At 45.7% G+C, this 18,760-nt stretch overlaps 1 protein-coding gene across 1 annotated transcript in view; it reads left to right on the plus strand.

The window, feature by feature from the left end:
• znf827 (zinc finger protein 827) overlaps positions 1-18,760 on the plus strand; it is a 120,016-nt gene that overhangs the window by 59,828 nt on the left and 41,428 nt on the right. Inside the window, exons 6-11 of the mRNA XM_071407482.1 lie at positions 4,590-4,835; positions 8,627-8,681; positions 9,086-9,186; positions 15,432-15,575; positions 17,411-17,585; positions 18,187-18,353. Of these exons, the coding sequence (XP_071263583.1) occupies positions 4,590-4,835; positions 8,627-8,681; positions 9,086-9,186; positions 15,432-15,575; positions 17,411-17,585; positions 18,187-18,353 (888 nt within the window). The remainder of the gene's footprint in view (positions 1-4,589; positions 4,836-8,626; positions 8,682-9,085; positions 9,187-15,431; positions 15,576-17,410; positions 17,586-18,186; positions 18,354-18,760) is intronic.

The following is an 18,760-nucleotide window of genomic DNA, read 5'->3' on the forward strand; positions in this document are numbered from 1 at the left end:
TAGTGTGTGTTTTTTTGTGCTAGATAGGCAAGTGAAGGCCACGCAATTTGACACAAAAAAAGACCACTTAGACCCCCTACTTTGATGTGTTTTCACTGAGAGTGTGTTTATCTACTTTCTGAGCGTGTGTGTGTGGGCAAAATGTTTGTGTGTGTGACCGTCTGACCGCTCAATGAATCTCAGCTGTGACGCAAGTGTGCTTATCCCAGCTCTCTCTCGCTTCGTGTGTGTGTGTGTGTGTGTGTGTGTGTGTGTGTGTGTGTGTGTGTGTGTGTGTGTGTGTGTGTGTGTTTGTGTCTGTGTGTGTGTGTGTGTGTGTGTGTGTGTGTGTGTGTGTGTGTGTGTGTGTGGCTCAGCAGTCTGCTCAGCCCCTGATGGCAGGGGTGGTGAACCCCAGGCGGGAGCGTGCGTGAGACTGCCTGTCCCTTGGTTGACCCCGGCCTCGCAGTGCTCTCTACCCCCCCCCCCCCTCCTCCACGACCGCTCTGCTCTTGCCAGGCTCTGGGCACCTGATTAAGGGATTAGTCGGCCGATGGTTGTCAGTTGTGTCTCCAGACGGGGGGGTGACGTGGGGTCGGGTCGGCTAGGCTACCACCGCCCCTGAAACCTGGGTCCGGAAAGAGAACGCACTCAGATGGACGCGCACACATACATCATGTAAACACACAGGCACACTGGGCCGACCGCACACACACACACACACTGTACACACACACTGGTGCTCTAGCATGCACCTGGGTAAACATTTCACTGTTGGTCCACACCTGTTGTTTATGAAGCATGTGGCAAATACAATTTGATTTGATGCACACACACACACTTTCAACTCCGAATGTAAACGCACCACTCAGGCGTGCACCTCGCCACATACACACAATGTAGGCCGGGTTCAGACAACGGTGACTAGCCTCGCCCCTCCCAGGCTCAGCCATCCAGGAGAGGAGAGGTCACAGAAAGGGCAGGGTCATCACTGGGTTACTACTGCCTCGCTGCCTCCTCACCCTACCCTGCCTCTCTCCATCTATCACTCGCTTTCTCCTACACTGCTGACCTCAGCCTACCCTCTCACCCCTCCCTCCTTCCCCCCTCTCTCACTCTTTCTCTCTCCCCCTTCCATCTATCTCTCTCCCATCTCTCTCCTGTACTACTGACCCCCCCCTCCCACCTCTTCCCCCCTCGCTACTGGCCCAATTTCATATATCCATAATCACCATGAGCAGCCGTGTCAGCATGGCTGGAGCTCCCTGCTGCTCCTCATCACACACACACACACACTTACACACTCGCTTACACACACACACAACCTGGACGAGACAGTCAAAATCTGTTACCTCAGAGATCCTGATGCCGTGTACTGCCGGCCACCGGGACTATTTTTAGCGTCTGCTATTTGGCTAACCTCTTGAACACTGTCTGATAACCAGAGCGATGGGGAGGTTGGGGGGAGGTTACGGGAAGGTTTTTCCTCCGTTAGGGATTCTCTAACCAACGTTGTTGTTTTATTTCAACCCCGATTTTTCTAATCTCCTAAGAGATGCCCTGATTTACGAGAAACTAGATATGAAAAGACAACGACCGCTGTTGAATCAGAAGTGTTATTTTGTTTGACGGCAGCTGAAGCAAAAGGTTTTCAAGGAAGCGTTTGAGTTCACAACATCATAACACCCCCCTCTTCAAAATGCCCATAGCGCTGGAATGAGGTTACTGTTGTACTGTTTCATATTTAATGGTGGTAGCATATTTTCTGTTTTGTGTGCTTCACTGAGCCACACACACACACCATACACTATCCCCTTTCCTGTATTTTGTGTGCTTCTGTGAACCATATATATATACAGTTGGAAGTTGGAAGTTTACATACACTTAAGTTGGAGTCATTTAAAACTCGGTTTTTCAACCACTCCACAAATGTCTTGTTAACAAACTATAGTTTTGGCAAGTCGGTTAGGACATGTACTTTATGCATGACACAAGTAATTTTTCCATCAATTGTTTACAGACAAATTATTTCACTTATAATTCACTGTATCACAATTCCAGTGGGTCAGATGTTTACATACACTAAGTTGACTGTGCCTTTAAACAGCTTGGAAAATTCCAGAAAATTATGTCATTGATTTAGAAGCTTCTGATAGGCAAATTGACATAATTTGAGTAAATTCGAGGTGTGTGTACCTGTGGATGTATTTCAAGGCCTACCTTCAAACTCAGTGCCTCTTTGCTTGACATCATGGTAAAATCAAAAAAATCAGCCAAGAACTCCAAAAAATCTGCCAAAAAATTGTAGACCTCCACAAGTCTGGTTCATCCTTGGGAGCAATTTCCAAATGCACCACGTTCATCTGTACAAACAATAGTACGCAAGTATAAACACCATGGGAACACGCAGCCGTCATACCGCTCAGGAAGGAGGCGCGTTCTGTCTCCTAGAGATGAACGCACTTTGGTGCGAAAAGTGCAAATCAATCCCATAACAACAGCAAAGGACCTTGTGAAGATGCTGGAGGAAACAGGTTCAAAAGTATCTATATCCACAGTAAAACGAGTCCTATATCGACATAACCTGAAAGGCCGCTCAGCAAGGAAGAAGCCACTGCTCCAAAACCGCCATAAAAAAGCAAGACTACGGTTTGCAACTGCACATGGGGACAAAGATCGTACTTTTTGGAGAAATGTCCTCTGGTCTGATGAAACAAAAATAGAACTGTTTGGCCATAATGACCATCGTTATGTTTGGAGGAAAAAGGGGGAGGCTTGCAAGCCGAAGAACACCATCCCAACCGTGAAGCACGGGGGTGGCAGCATCATGTTGTGGGGGTGCTTTGCTGCAGGAGGGACTGGTGCACTTCACAAAATAGATGGCATCATGAGGAACGAAAATGATGTGGATATATTGAAGCAACATCTCAGGACATCAGTCAGGAAGTTAAAGCTTGGTCGCAAATGGGTCTTCCAAATGGACAACGACCCCAAACGTACTTCCAAATTTGTGGCAATATGGCTTAAGGACAACAAAGTTAAGGTATTGGAGTGGCCATCACAAAGCTCTGACCTCAATCCTATAGAAAATGTGTGGGCAGAACTGAAAAAGCGGGTGCGAGCAAGGAGGCCTACAAACCTGACTCAGTTACACCAGTTCTGTCAGGAGGAATGGGCCAAAATTCACCCAACTTATTGTGGGAAGCTTGTGGAAGTCTACCTGAAACGTTTGACCCAAGTTAAACAATTTAAAGGCAATGCTACCAAATACTAATTGAGTGTATGTAAACTTCTGACCCACTGGGAATGTGATGAAAGAAATAAAAGCTGAAATAAATCATTCTCTCTACTATTATTCTGACATTTCACATTCAGTGGTGATCCTAACTGACCTAAGACAGGGAATTTTTACTAGAATTAAATGTCAGGAATTGTGAAAAACTGAGTTTAAATGTATTTGGCTAAGGTGTATGTAAACTTACGACTTCAACTGTATTTATATCACACACACACACACACACACACACACACACACACACACACACACACACACACACACACACACACACACACACACACACACACACACACACACACACACACACACACACACCACCCCCCCCCCCAGTGACCCTGTACTAGCTCCCTGAGCCAGTGTGTGACTTGGTGATGCCCTCTAGCCCTACATAACAATATCCACTCAGGAACGGCGCGCTTTAGGGGTTGAATGGATGTTATGGTCCAGGCTTTATTAAACATGTTCGGAATTCCAACCATTTCCATTTGGATTCAGACCCGTATTATTTCAAAGAGGTTGAGCGAGGACAGTCCAGAGTTTAGAGTGCTCCTGATGGATGGAGATTGAACTATGAATGGAATGAGAGATCTTGTCTGTGTCTGATTAAATGTACAGAATGTCCTTGGGGTATATGTTAAAGGCATTAACAAAGTTTTTTAAGGTTATTTCTCTTTGAACATCCATGAGGTAGTATGAAGTCTATGTAGGGTTTGTATGATAAATTAACTTAGCTATCTATATTTTGAGAATGAGACACATCCATGCATCATCTGTAAAATGCAGAGATTAGGACATTACCGGGAATCAAATCCACTTACTAGTCAGCTTTGAGGAAAGCCAGTAGAGTTGTATGCCGTATAAATATATTATAACCTTTTGGATTAAACAACTGGCTTTTCTCAAACTATAAGGCAAATGACTTCCCTCACTAATATATATATATATATATATATATATACACATTGACACCTGCTCTTTCCATGACATAGACTGACTAGGTGAATCCAGGTTAAAGCCATGATCCCTTATTCCCGTGTTTATCAAGATTGGTCCCCCACCCAAAGGACTTCCAGCCAACTTAACACAACTGTGGGAAGCATTGGAGTCAGCATCCCTGTGGAACGCTTTCGACACCTTGTAGAGTCCATGCACTGACGAATTGAGGCTGTTCTGAGGGCAAAGGGGGTCCCAACTCAATATTAGGGAGGTGTTCCTAATGTTTGGTGTACTCAGTGTAGATAGGATTTGTCACAGGAATGCATAGATTCAACCCTGTCACTCACTGTCCCTCTCATCCAATCCCCTACCCCAGAAAGCAACAAGGACGCCGCCCACTACCAGAAGATGACGGTGAAGGCAGAACCTATGGAGGTGGACCCGGCCAGCGGCCCGGCCCCGCCCTCTTCTCACCTGCTGGCCTTCAGCACTTTAGGGCCGTGTGAGAAGAGCGAGCCAATGGCCAGCCTCCCTGAGGCGTTGTCCCGCCCCCAGAAGCAAGACCTCTTCTCCCAGGACATATCGGTGAAAATGGCCTCCGAGCTCCTCTTCCAACTCTCAGGTGCGCAATGTTCTCTATGATACACAACACACACACACATACGACACACACAATCTCTCAAACATACACACACATGTACACTAGAGGTCGACCGATTATGATTTTTCAACACCGATACCGATTATTGGAGGACAAAAAAAGCCAATACCGATTTAATCGGCCAATTTAAAAATAAAAATGTACAAGTTATTTGTAATAATGACAATTACAACAATACTGAATATAACACTTATTTTAACTAAATATAATACATCAATAAAATCAATTTAGCCTCAAATAAATTATGAAACATGTTCAATTTGGTTTAAATAATGCAAAAACAAAGTGTTGAAGAAAGTAAAAGTGCAATATGTGCCATGTAAGAAAGCTAACGTTTAAGTTCCTTGCTCAGAACATGAGAACATATGAAAGCTGGTGGTTCCTTTTAACATGATTCTTCAATATTCCCAGGTAAGAAGTTTTAGGTTGTAGTTATTATAGGAATTATAGGACTATTTCTCTCTATACCATTTGTATTTCATATACCTTTGACTATTGGATGTTCTTATAGGCACTTTAGTATTGCCAGTGTAACAAGTATAGCTTCCGTCCCTCTCCTCGCTCCTACCTGGGCTCGAACCAGGAACACATCGACAACAGCCACCCTCGAAGCAGCGTTACCCTTGCAGAGCAAGGGGAACAACTACTCCAAGTCTCAGAGCGAGTGACGTTTGAAACGCTATTAGTGCGCACCCCGCTAACTAGCTAGCCATTTCACATCGGTTACACCAACCTAATCTCGGGAGTTGATAGGCTTGAATTCATAAACAGCAGAGCTGCTGGCAAAACGCACGAAAGTGCTGTTTGAATGAATGCTTACGAGCCTGCTGGTGCCCACCATCGCTCAGACTGCTCTATAAAATCATAGACTTGATTATAACATAATAACACACAGAAATACGAGCCTTAGGTCATTAATATGGTCGAATCCGGAAACTATAATCTCGAAAACAAAACATTTATTCTTTCAGTGAAATACGGAACCGTTCCATATTTTATCTAAAGGGTGTCATCCATCAGTCTAAATATTCCTGTTACATTGCACAACCTTCAATGTTATGTCATAATTACGTAAAATTCTGTCAAATTAGTTCGCAATGAGCCAGGCGGCCCAAACTGTTGCATATACCCTGACTCTGCGTGCAATGAACGCAAGAGAAGTGACACAATTTCACCTGGTTAATATTGCCTGCTAACCTGGATTTCTTTTAGCTAAATATGCAGGTTTAAAAATATATACTTCTGTGTATTGATTTTAAGAAAGGCATTGATGTTTATGGTTAGGTACACGTTGGAGCAACGACAGTCCTTTTTCGCGAATGCGCACCGCATCAATTATATGCAACGCAGGACACGATAGATAAACTAGTAATATCATCAACCATGTGTAGTTATAACTAATGATTATGATTGATTGATTGTTTTTTATAAGATAAGTTTAATGCTAGCTAGCAACTTACCTTGGCTTCTTACTGCATTCGCGTAACAGGCGGGCTCCTCGTGAGGCAGGTGGTTAGAGCATTGGACTAGTTAACCGTAAGGTTGCAAGATTGAATCCCTGAGCTGACAAGGTAAAAATCTGTCGTTCTGCCCCTGAACAAGGCAGTTAACCCACCGTTCCTAGGCCGTCATTGAAAATAAGAATGTGTTCTTAACTGACTTGCCTAGTTAAATAAATGTGTAAAAAAAAAAAAAAAAGATTTCCGATTGTTATGAAAACTTGAAATCGGCCCTAATTAATCGGCCATTCCGATTAATCGGTCGACCTCTAATGTACACACACTTGTACACACACATGTACCCTCACACACCTCCCTGACTACATTCACACACACACTCTCTCTGGCACCTCAGTGCTCAGTGTCAACCTTGAAATGTGGTGTGATACTTAGCCATAAAAGCTATATGTTTCTCTTCCATCCTCTGGAGGCTCTGCGGTTAGGGGACACTATATATTACCTGTAATGTGCTCTGTGGGTTTTATACACACTTCTTCCCTGCTTGGCTGTGACCATGACATTGAGGCGGCAGACAGCTGTTTGTATTGCCTGATGGCAGAGCACTGAAGTGGAGCCTGCATCCCCCAAGATGGGGTTGTGGGGGGGGGTACAGGAGACCCAGGCCATGCCCCCCAGCTCTATCCCCCCAGCTCTGATTGCTACGCCTAAATGCCTTATACAGTAGCACCTCGGAAATTGTGGCAAAAAAATCTCTCCAGCGAGAGAGATGCACACACCGATGAGCACGCACGTACACACACACACGCAGACACACACAAGCCCCCATGGGGAACAGTGTCTACAAAGTGCCTGTCTTCCCCCACGTCCCTCCCTCCTCTTCTCCTTCTCTATCCCTCCTTCTCTCTCTCTTCCTCGACTCCTTTTCAAACATGCCGGCTCAAGCACACTTGGCTGCACACACTAGCCCCCCCCCCCCCCGCCCCTCTCTCAACTAGCCCCCCCCCCCTACATTTCTCCCGTGTGGCATCACCATGGCAACGCGGAGAGACCTCTGTCCTTGGCGAACCGTTTGACGGAGCGGGGTGTTAGGGAGTGGGGGGTGAGGAGGGGTTAGGGAGTGGGGTGCGAGGAGGGGTTGGGGGGCAGCGACTAGAGCAGTGTCACCCAGGGAGCAAGAGGCTGCTATAATGAGGTCATCACTCGTAGGCTGCTGAAGCCAAGGGACAACCAAACACCTTCCCTGGGTTTTATTACTCTGACCATAGAATTTGAAATTTGAATACTAGAATGGACATGAAAGTTCTTATGACAGCATAAAAGGTCAGCCATTTTGGTCAGGGAGTTGGTCAGCCAGTGTGCTGTGATGAGATATTGTGTAAAACAATCATTTTGAAGATTGTCTGCACAGTATGTTTGTTCGCCAGTTTAAGTGGAATGATTCCAATAATTTTTCTAACCAGTATGCCAACATTCCATACTAACAGTGCAGTCAATCCACAGCCACTGGCTGAAATCAGTAGATAGGATTTAGACAAGTTGTAAATGCAACAAGTACTGATATTGTATCATATTATAAACACTCACAGCTTTCCAAGAAAACAAACATTGAGACATTTATGGTCCGTTTACATATATTTCATAGGCTATTTATACAGTCTAAAACCTGTACAAACTTTATAATTATATGACAATATTTTAGGTATAAAAAAAAATCACATGCCTTACTTTTATTTTTCTGCATAAGTGAAATCAGGAAATGCATCACCTATGCCTCTACTACTATTCATTCCAATTAGACTGGTTTGGATTTCTCCCTGGCCACAATGGCTGCCATTTTATACCATTCTGGAACTGTGAGGGTTTATGACATAGCCCCTCTAGTCATTTAATATGATCTCTTTGACTTTGACCACTTAAAACAGTATCTGCCAAGGCAACAGGACAACCATGCAACTTCCCTGGGTTTTTATACAGCATGTTACTATGACCACAATGTTACTATACGCTACAATCTGGGATTGGTCTTTCAGCAAAATGGTTAGGGAAATGTTACCCCTCTCAAATTCACAGACGGCGCTCTAGATGCAAGGACTGACCTTTGAACAGATTCCCAGATCCCAGATTGCACCTTTTTAAAGCAGTATCAGACCAATACTAACCACTCGGTCACGTTGAATAATCAATATGTCCTGAATAACCGCTTCGTGGTTCCATCATGACCACAAAAGGCGTGTTAATGATTTCTCATTGTTGTGACCCTCTTTGATGTTGGGATGTTTTTTTGTGTTGCAGAAAAAGTCAGCAAAGCCAACGACCACAAAGACAGCAACATGGTGGGCATAAGCAGGTAAGACAACAACAACAACAACAACATGTTGTTTTGTCACATACACTGGATAGGTGCAGTGAAAGGTGTTGTTTTACAGTGTCAGCCATAGGAGTATGGCGCCCTTGGAGCAAATTAGGGTTAAGTGCCTCGACAGATTTTTCACCTTGTTGGCTCGGGTATTCAAACCAGCGACCATTCGACATGATGAACATAGTGGCTTCTTTTCCGCTTAGCTGCTATTTCTACAGTTTGTCTTTTTTGGTATATGGCTTATGGTTTAGCATTGAGATTGGGAGGCCTCTTGCATATTGCATTGCATATTGCTATCATATTTTAGCGTAAGCATTTGTTTTAGTTATTGAGCTGTTAAAGCATGATACTGCTCTGACTGTGTCTGTGTGTGGTTGTGTGTCCACTCCTAGCCCCTTCCTGGACGAGCGTTTCAGACAATCCCCCTTCAGCCAGCGCTCCAAGTCCTCCTCCCCCGCAGAGGCCAGCTCCTCTGCTAGGACAGCCCTCCACGGTGAGACACACACACATCATGGATAGACTGACACATACACACTTACTGTCAGACAGATAGACAGACAGATGCAGTTCAGTGGGCATACTACTATAGTGAGCCACACACTCAGAAAGACACACACACACTCCAGACAGACACATAATGTAGACATGCAGCCAGAATGTTGGCCCTCACAGCTGATTACAGTAACCTCCCACCCTCCTCAGCCACATCCCCACTTCCCCAGGGCTTTCCTCGCTCTCTCACACATCTACCCAGCCACTCAACTCTGGCCAACCCTCTCTTCCTCCACCCCTCTTCCTCCATTCCTCCACCTCCAGAGCCTCCACCTCCCGTCTCACTCACACATCTACCCAGCCTTGGGGCTCCCTGCCCTGGACAGCCCTTCCCTCCCCTCCCCTGGCCCTGGAATGGGGATGCTCTGTGGCTGTCCCTGTGGTGCCTGCGGCAGGCAGGCAGAGATACAGAGGGTAATTAGCCTGTGCCAGCCTCACCCGTCTCTCCCTCCATCACCATCCACCAGTTAATTAAAATCTGATTGGCTTCTACGTGTCAAGGGTGTCCTGATAGTTAATTCGCCCAACCGACTGTCTCCCTTCCCTGGGTGCAACGTGCAGGCCCTTGTCTTCGCTCTTTCTCTCTCTTTTATCGCTCTCACCTTTTCTCGCTCTCTCTCCCTCTCTCTCCGTCTCTTCCCGATGCCCAGTTCTTTCTCTTGTCTCCTTCAACCATCTTTTCTCTGCTTTCGGGTTGCACTTTTCTCTTTTCCTGCTCCCTCTATCCCCTCCCTCCCTCTCTCCATATCTCCCTCTCTCATCTCTCCATCTTTGTACCTCTCTATCCCTCTGTTTCTCTCTTTGGGGTGCAGTCAGTCACACAGCTGTGTTCTGTGCTAAGGGTAGTGACCCTCCCCAGTGCTCCCATTAACCCAGTTTCCCAGTATCACCCCAGCACCACTCATTATCCAGACAGTTACTCTGAGAATCCCTTGTATTACTGAAACACCACTTTATGACAATTCAAACAGTTGCATGGTTGGATTTCATAATGACTGGTGCATTGTACCACTTTGCCCATACATTTCCAAAATGTGACCATCTCTGTGTGGCGGTAATTGTGGCTGTTTACAGCAAGTGTGTGTGTGTGTGTGTGTGTGTGTGTGTGTGTGTGTGTGTGTGTGTGTGTGTGTGTGTGTGTGTGTGTGTGTGTGTGTGTGTGTGTGTGTGTGTGTGTGTGTGTGTGTGTGTGTGTGTGTGTGTGTGTGTGTGTGTGTGTGTGTCGTGATGGTGGCGGCTGTCCTTCCTCTCCCCCTGCCCCGGGTCAAGCTCCAGCCAGCCTTTCGGAGGCCGTGCGTCCGTCTCTCTCTCCCTCGTTCTCCAGCTCTAATAACACTAATTAAACCATTAACCACTTCAAGGCCCACGCCGGTCCTCTAATTGCCCGATTATCAGAGCTCTGGCTGGGGTTGCAGGGCCACCGTGGCCCCAGGATGGCCCCTAGACCCTGTCCATGGGCTCCAGTCACCCTGGATGACCCCCACCCAACCCTGCCTCGCCCAGCCGCTCACCCCCTCAGGACAGCTAATGTGATTATGTGGTCTGAGGAGATGAGATACAAGCCCCTTAAGGATCTCTGTGCCCATTCAGTACTAAGCCACACAAACGGAGGTGGTAAGAGGAAGAGTAAGGGAGAAGCCAATCCAAGACCGGCGTGCGGGGGGGCATCACCATGGTGAAGCCTGTCAGTGCGACTTAACAGACAAGGGGTTTGGTGAATCTTTGATAGAGCTCAGAGCATCACCACTCTGCAGCCACTGATTCAAGGGGTCAAGTCCTCATGTGGATCATACTGATAAGTGTACTAATAAGTCATATGTCTCTGACTTAGAATACGTGGACAACTACAAATACCTAGGTGTCTGGTTAGACTGTAAACTCTCCTTCCAGACTCACATTAAGCATCTCCAATCCAAAATTAAATCTAGAATCGGTTTCCTATATCGCAACAAAACATCCTTCACTCATGCTGCCAAACATACCCTCGTAAAACTGACCATCCTACCGATCCTCGACTTCGGTGATGTCATCTATAAAATAGCCTCCAACACTCTACTCAACAAACTGGATGCAGTCTATCACAGTGCCATCCGTTTTGTCACCAAAGCCCCATACACTACCCACCATTGCGACCTGTACGCTCTCATTGGTTGGCCCTCGCTTCATAATCGTCGCCAAACCCACAGGTTATCTACAAGTTTCTGCTAGGTAAAGCCCCGCCTTATCTCAGCTCACTGGTCACCATAGCAGCACCCACTCGTAGCACGCGCTCCAGCAGGTATATCTCACTGGTCACCCCCAAAGCCAATTCCTCCTTTGGTCGTCTTTCCTTCCAGTTCTCTGCTGCCAATGACTGGAACGAACTACAAAAATCTCTGAAGCTGGAAACACTTATCTCCCTCACTAGCTTTAAGCAGCAGCTGTCAGAACAGCTCACAGATTACTGCACCTGTACATAGCCTATCTATAATTTAGCCTAAGCAACTACCTCTTCCCCTACTGTATTTCTTTCTTTCTTTTGCTCCTTTGCACCCCATTATTTCTATTTCTACTTTGCACATTCTTCCACTGCAAATCTACCATTCCAGTGTTTTACTTGCTATATTTTATTTACTTTGCCACCATGGCCTTTTTTTGCCTTTACCTCCCTTATCTCACCTCATTTGCTCACATTGTATATAGACTTATTTTTCTACTGTATTATTGACTATGTTTTGTTTATCCCATGTGTAACTCTGTGTTGTATGTGTCGAATTGCTATGCTTTATCTTGGCCAGGTTGCAGTTGCAAATGAGAACTTGTTCTCAACTAGCCTACCTGGTTAAATAAAGGTTAAATAAAAAAAATATATTTAAAAAAAATACACACACACCCTCACACCCTCCCCTCTACTCTGCCAACTCACATGCAGGGACACATATATATATATATATATATATATACACACCCACACCCACACACTCCCACTGGTATGTCAGGTTGTGAATCACAGAGAACGGCTGGTCCAGGGGCCCTTATGAGGAGTGACTCAGTCCCTGCAGAAGGATTACAACTAAGGAATCTATTACTAGTTGTGTTATTACTGTATAGCCACTTGACTGAAATATTGTAGAATACCATCAGGGCACAGGCTTGTGTTTAGTTTAGTTTTGTGTGGATGAGGGTGTGCATTGACGTGAGGGGTTTTATAATGGTGTGTAGTGCTCATTCACTGAGAGATTCCCACACTTCACTTCAGGTAGCTACAGACACAGTAGGCTCTCTGCTCTCTTCCAACCAGCACATGTCCAGACAGATAAAGATGGAATTGTCTTTTAGCATCCCTCCCTCTGGTCTCTCTCCTTCTCTTTTTTCAGAGAGAGAGAAGTCCAGACCTGTCAGCAGCATACAACTCTAGCTAGACGTCCTTCATCTCTAGCTAGACGACTTCTCCATCTCCCCCTCTGTCTTTCTCCAAGGCCAGTACATCTATTCTTTAATGCCCCCACCATTAAATCTCCCCTAAAATACCAGAGAAGGATGGAGCCTCCTAGCTGCTCCTCCACCCCCCCCCCCAAACAATCAACCAGCTTGCATCTCTTCGTTAAAACAAATGAATTTAGTGGCGGAGGGTGACTCCAATCACTAGCCTTCGTTTTTTTTGTCTTCCGCACAGTTAATGTCAAGATGCCTGTAGTGACCTGCAGTCAGACTGTGACCTGCAGTCAGACTGAAAACAGTCAAGAATATATTTTTGCTGTGGTTTAACAGTAGATTAATGTTAGATGACAATAACAATGGTTCTTTTTTTGATTCTCTACTTCAGAAGAATGCAACACCTTTGACCCTTTGCTAAGCCCCGCCCCCCCTTGGTTACTGTGGGTACAGTCATTTCTGTACTTACCATTTTACTATTATTGATAAGCTAACGCCAGGTAAATAGTGGACTTAAAGGGCTGATTTCCTGTGTATCCCTATTAAATGTCCCTATGTGAAAGACCATCCTGTGTGGAGTACGGTATAGTCAGTCCACTCTCCCCTTACCCTGTCACTGAGAACAATATGATCCTAGGTAGTGTGGTGCCAGACGTCCATTTGAGACTAGCTGCATTGTGTTAATGACGGAAGTTCTCCCTGTCCACTTCTTTATTTATTTACCCGATGGAGGAGAGGGGGATAAAGAGAGAGGAGGAGTGGCATGGAATCCTAATTGAGAGCTGTGCCTTCATCAGAAGGTTAATTCTATATCTCTTCTTGTCATGTTCTCCCTTTTCTCTCACTCTCTTCCTCTCTCACGCTTTCCCAACACCTCCGTGCCTCTCTCTCCTCTTCTCTCTTCTCTTGTCTTCTCTCTCTCTCTCTCTCTCCTCTTCTCTCTCTCTATTATGCTTTCTCGCTCTCTCACTCTCTCCATCCCTGCTGTATCCCTGGGTGGTAGTGTATTACTATATAGTCTGATTAGCATGGACAACCACACACTAGAGGGCTTAGGACTGATGGGTGATGGAGGACACACAGAGAGAGAGAATATCAAGGGGTACAGTGTGGTATAGTCTGATTATCATGGAGATGATGAGAATACTAATATGGAGCAAGGTTGAGGGTTGGAGTAATATGGAGCAAGGTTGAGGGTTGGAGTAATATGGAGCAAGGTTGAGGGTTGGAGTAATATGGAGCAAGGTTGAGGGTTGGAGTAATATGGAGCAAGGTTGAGGGTTGGAGTAATATGGAGCAAGGTTGAGGGTTGGAGTAATATGGAGCAAGGTTGAGGGTTGGAGTAATATGGAGCAAGGTTGAGGGTTGGAGTAATATGGAGCAAGGTTGAGGGTTGGAGTAATATGGAGCAAGGTTGAGGGTTGGAGTAATATGGAGCAAGGTTGAGGGTTAGAGTAATATGGAGCAAGGTTGAGGGTTAGAGTAATATGGAGCAAGGTTGAGGGTTAGAGTAATATGGAGCAAGGTTGAGGGTTGGCGTAATGTGGAACACGTTTGAGGGTTGGAGTAATATGGAGCAAGGTTGAGGGTTGGAGTAATATGGAGCAAGGTTGAGGGTTGGAGTAATATGGAGCAAGGTTGAGGGTTGGAGTAATATGGAGCAAGGTTGAGGGTTGGAGTAATATGGAGCAAGGTTGAGGGTTGGAGTAATATGGAGCAAGGTTGAGGGTTGGAGTAATATGGAGCAAGGTTGAGGGTTGGAGTAATATGGAGCAAGGTTGAGGGTTGGAGTAATATGGAGCAAGGTTGAGGGTTGGAGTAATATGGAGCAAGGTTGAGGGTTGGAGTAATATGGAGCAAGGTTGAGGGTTGGAGTAATATGGAGCAAGGTTGAGGGTTGGAGTAATATGGAGCAAGGTTGAGGGTTGGAGTAATATGGAGCAAGGTTGAGGGTTGGAGTAATATGGAGCAAGGTTGAGGGTTGGAGTAATATGGAGCAAGGTTGAGGGTTGGAGTAATATGGAGCAAGGTTGAGGGTTAGAGTAATATGGAGCAAGGTTGAGGGTTGGAGTAATATGGAGCAAGGTTGAGGGTTGGAGTAATATGGAGCAAGGTTGAGGGTTGGAGTAATATGGAGCAAGGTTGAGGGTTGGAGTAATATGGAGCAAGGTTGAGGGTTGGAGTAATATGGAGCAAGGTTGAGGGTTGGAGTAATATGGAGCAAGGTTGAGGGTTGGAGTAATATGGAGCAAGGTTGAGGGTTGGAGTAATTTGGAACAAGGTTTTGGGTTGGAGTAATATGGAGCAAGGTTGAGGGTTGGAGTAATATGGAGCAAGGTTGAGGGTTGGAGTAATATGGAGCAAGGTTGAGGGTTGGAGTAATATGGAGCAAGGTTGAGGGTTGGAGTAATTTGGAACAAGGTTTTGGGTTGGAGTAATATGGAACACGGTTGAGGGTTGGAGTAATATGGAACACGGCTGGGGGTTGGAGTGGAGTTGGAGTAATATGAAACAAGGCTGGGGGTTGGAGTGGAGTTGGAGTAATATGGAACAAGGCTGAGGGTTGGAGTGGAGTTGGAGTAATATGGAACAAGGCTGAGGGTTGGAGTAGAGTTGGAGTAATATGGAACAAGGTTGGACTCCATTTCAGTTGCTGAATGCTTTCCTACAATATGGACTTTCAGGTCGCCTCCCAGGGGGAGGTTATGAGAAAGTTGTGAGTAAAATATGGTAAACTGTGATGGTGACGGTACTCTGTCTGTGTGTTTCCAGACCCAGAGAAGGACACTGGAGAGCCGGGGGGGAACGGGATGTCCCAGGGGATACTGAGCAGTCAGCACCTCTACCCCTGTCCTGTATGTGGCAAGGTGTTTGGCAGACAGCAGACCCTGTCCAGACACCTGTCTCTACACACAGGTGAGTCCACTAACACACACTCCCTTTCCATCTCTACGTACACGTCCCTGTGTGTGTTGTGACATATCTTGTCAACGTTCCCTTGGCGTGTGTGTGACTGTGTGTGTAATACCCTGTAAAAAGTAAATAAGGTTTACTAGACTGGATTACCCTCTCCTTTAAAGAGATTACCACCATGATTAGTCTCAGTGGGAAAACTGCCCGCCTAATTACCAAGCCAGAAGGCTGCTCTGCATCCCAGTACACACACTGGACACAATGGACACACAAACATGGACAGACGCAATACCGGATGCGCACACACACATTTATTTATTTGTTTATGTATTTATTTAAATAAATATATACACACACACACACACACTGAGTGGATGGATTCATACACACACAGTTACAGTAGGTGTACATACAGAGTGTAACCGCAATGGGGCCATACCGTATCTGATGCAAAACCACATACTACTGTGTCTGTACATGCTTTTATGCATATTAATACATTTACATACATATATATACATGAATACATATTAATACACATAAATACATACACTGAGTGGACAGAACATTAAGGACACCTTCTTAATATTGAGTTCCACCCCCCCTGTTGCCCTCAGAACAGACTCAATTTGTTAGGGCATGGGCTCTACAAGGTGTCAAAAGCGTTCCACAGGGATGCTGACCCATGTTGACCCCAATGCTTCCCACAGTTGTGTCAAGTTGGCTGGATGTCCTTTGGGTGATGGGTCATTCTTGATACAGACGGGAAACTGTTCAGCGTGAAAAACCCAGCAGCGTTGCAGTTCTTGACGAAAACCGGTGCGCCTGGCACCTACTACCATACCCTGTTCAAAGGCACTTCAATCTTTTTTCTTGATCCTACACCCTCTGAATGACAAACATACACAATCTATGTCTCAATTGTCTCAAGGCTTAAAAATCCTTCTTTAACCTGTCTCCTCCCCTTCATCTACACTGATTGAAGTGAATTTAACAAGTGACATCAATAAGGGATCATAGCTTTCACCTGGATTCACCTGGTCAGTCTGTCATGGAAAGAGCAGGTGTTCATAATGTTTTGTACACTCAGTGTATAAATACATGTAAATACATGTGAACACAGCACACACTACCGTCTAAGCGATCCATTGGATGAGAGATCCAAACAGAGGTCCTGACTCTGTGGTTCAGATCCGAGATCTCCACTCCCCTGGCATTACCACAAGTCTAAGAAGGGTCATTGCTGTAAAAGATCATGCATTCTCAATTTTAATTTGATTTAAATTGGTCTTTTTAATGCACCCACATTTATGTAAAAACCTACATATTCTTATGCATGAAAGCGCATGGTCCACACACACTAATACAAAACACGCACGCGCACACACACTCTGACACACACACACTCCCCCTGTGAGTGGGTTGTTTGGCTGAGAACAGCTTGGGCACACCACAGAGAGCAGAAACGGGGGCATATGTCATCATGATGGTTGTTTTTGGTTTACCCGGGCCACAAAGGTTCCCTGGCTTCATGTCCTCGGGCAAAATGTGTGTGTGTGTGTGCGTTAGTCAGTAGCTGACGTCATAGGATTTGTGTGTGTGTTTTGTTTGTGTAGTCCACTAAGCAGACATTCTCATGCAGGGGGACGTACTCATTGTATTTGTGTATACGTGATGTGTACGCATGTTGTTTGCGTACATACTTGTGCCTGCGTGCGTTTTGTATATGGCGTGCGTATTACGCATAAGTGTGTGTACGAATGTGTGTCCCCATGTGTCTCTGTAGACCCATCTCTCGCTCTCTCTGACATTGTCTGTCCGTCCGTCTGTCCTTCCAGAGGAGCGAAAGTATACGTGTCACCTGTGTCCTTATGCAGCCAAGTGCAGAGCCAACCTCAACCAGCACCTGACCATCCACTCTGTCAAGCTGGTCAGCACCGACGCAGAGCAGATGGTCAGCGCCGTCACCACCGCTGAGGGACGAGACGGGAAGACCTTCCCCTATTACTACAGGTGCTGCTACGCTGAATGAAAGAAATACTCCAAAGAAACATTGAATGGGCCAGATACACCATTTTGGATTTCTACTAGAGTCTGGTCGACGCACCTGTTCTCAGAGCAGTAGTCACAAGAACTATCCCTGTACTAATGTACACAGACCCATAATAAAGGTCTGTCCCTATAGTTTTTGGCGAGTACATGTTCATCCATAGCAGGCGTCAAAGAACTAACTTCTCATGTCAAACAGCCTAGTTTCTGTGGTTAATGTGTGTGTGTGTACAGAAGATCTAGCCGTATAAAGACTGACACATGCAATTTACTGATCCCATAAATTGGGATGTAAATGTAAACCATGGACTGTACATGACTGACCTATTTCTTTACCAGTCTGAGGTCAGGCTTTGGGGTTTGATTGGGAATTAATGATGTCCTCTCCCCTCTATAACCTGGTCTGAGGTCAGGCTTTGGGAATTAATGATGTCCTCTTCCCTCTATAACCTGGTCTGAGATCAGCATTTGGTCTATGTTCAATACCTCTCTCCTTTCCCCCTCTAGCTGTGACCTGTTCTGAGATCAGTGTTTAACCCATCCCTCCCTCTTCCTGTCCATCCAGCTGCCATGCGTGTGGTTTCCAGACGGGGCTGAACGCCCAGTTCGTCAGCCACATGTCTCTCCACGTGGACAAGGAGCAGTGGATGTTCTCTCTGTGCTGCAGCGCCTGTGACTACGTCTGTGTGGAGGAGAGTGACATGAAGTCCCACGTCAGTCACGGACACACAGGTAGATCATCTGTCGTCTGCTCAGGCATGTATTGTATGGAGAGGTGACTTTGGTCCACCTCTTGTCCCTGGGGGCAGCAATAGGACGAAGTCAGCTTGTACAACCAACTTGATGGCATTTCTTTTCCAGCTGAACTTGGTTTTGCTGTCGTCGAACTGTTCCAAATTGTATTGATTCCCTTCCTGAAGCGTGTATCTATCTGCTGGCTCGGACTCATGGGTTTTAAAGCGCTGTTTCGGTGTAAGGATAGGCTAGAAAGACGGGAGTTTATACAATTTCTTACACCCAGTCTATACCTTTTAAATCCATGAGGAGGACTGGAAAAGTCTGCACCTCGGCTCGTAGCCGAACAAACCAAACAATGTATTAAAGCTTTCTGAAGAGACGGTACCAACCTTCCAGAATGA

The sequence above is a fragment of the Salvelinus alpinus genome, chromosome 6 (genome assembly GCF_045679555.1).
Source record: "Salvelinus alpinus chromosome 6, SLU_Salpinus.1, whole genome shotgun sequence".
NCBI lineage: Eukaryota > Metazoa > Chordata > Actinopteri > Salmoniformes > Salmonidae > Salvelinus > Salvelinus alpinus.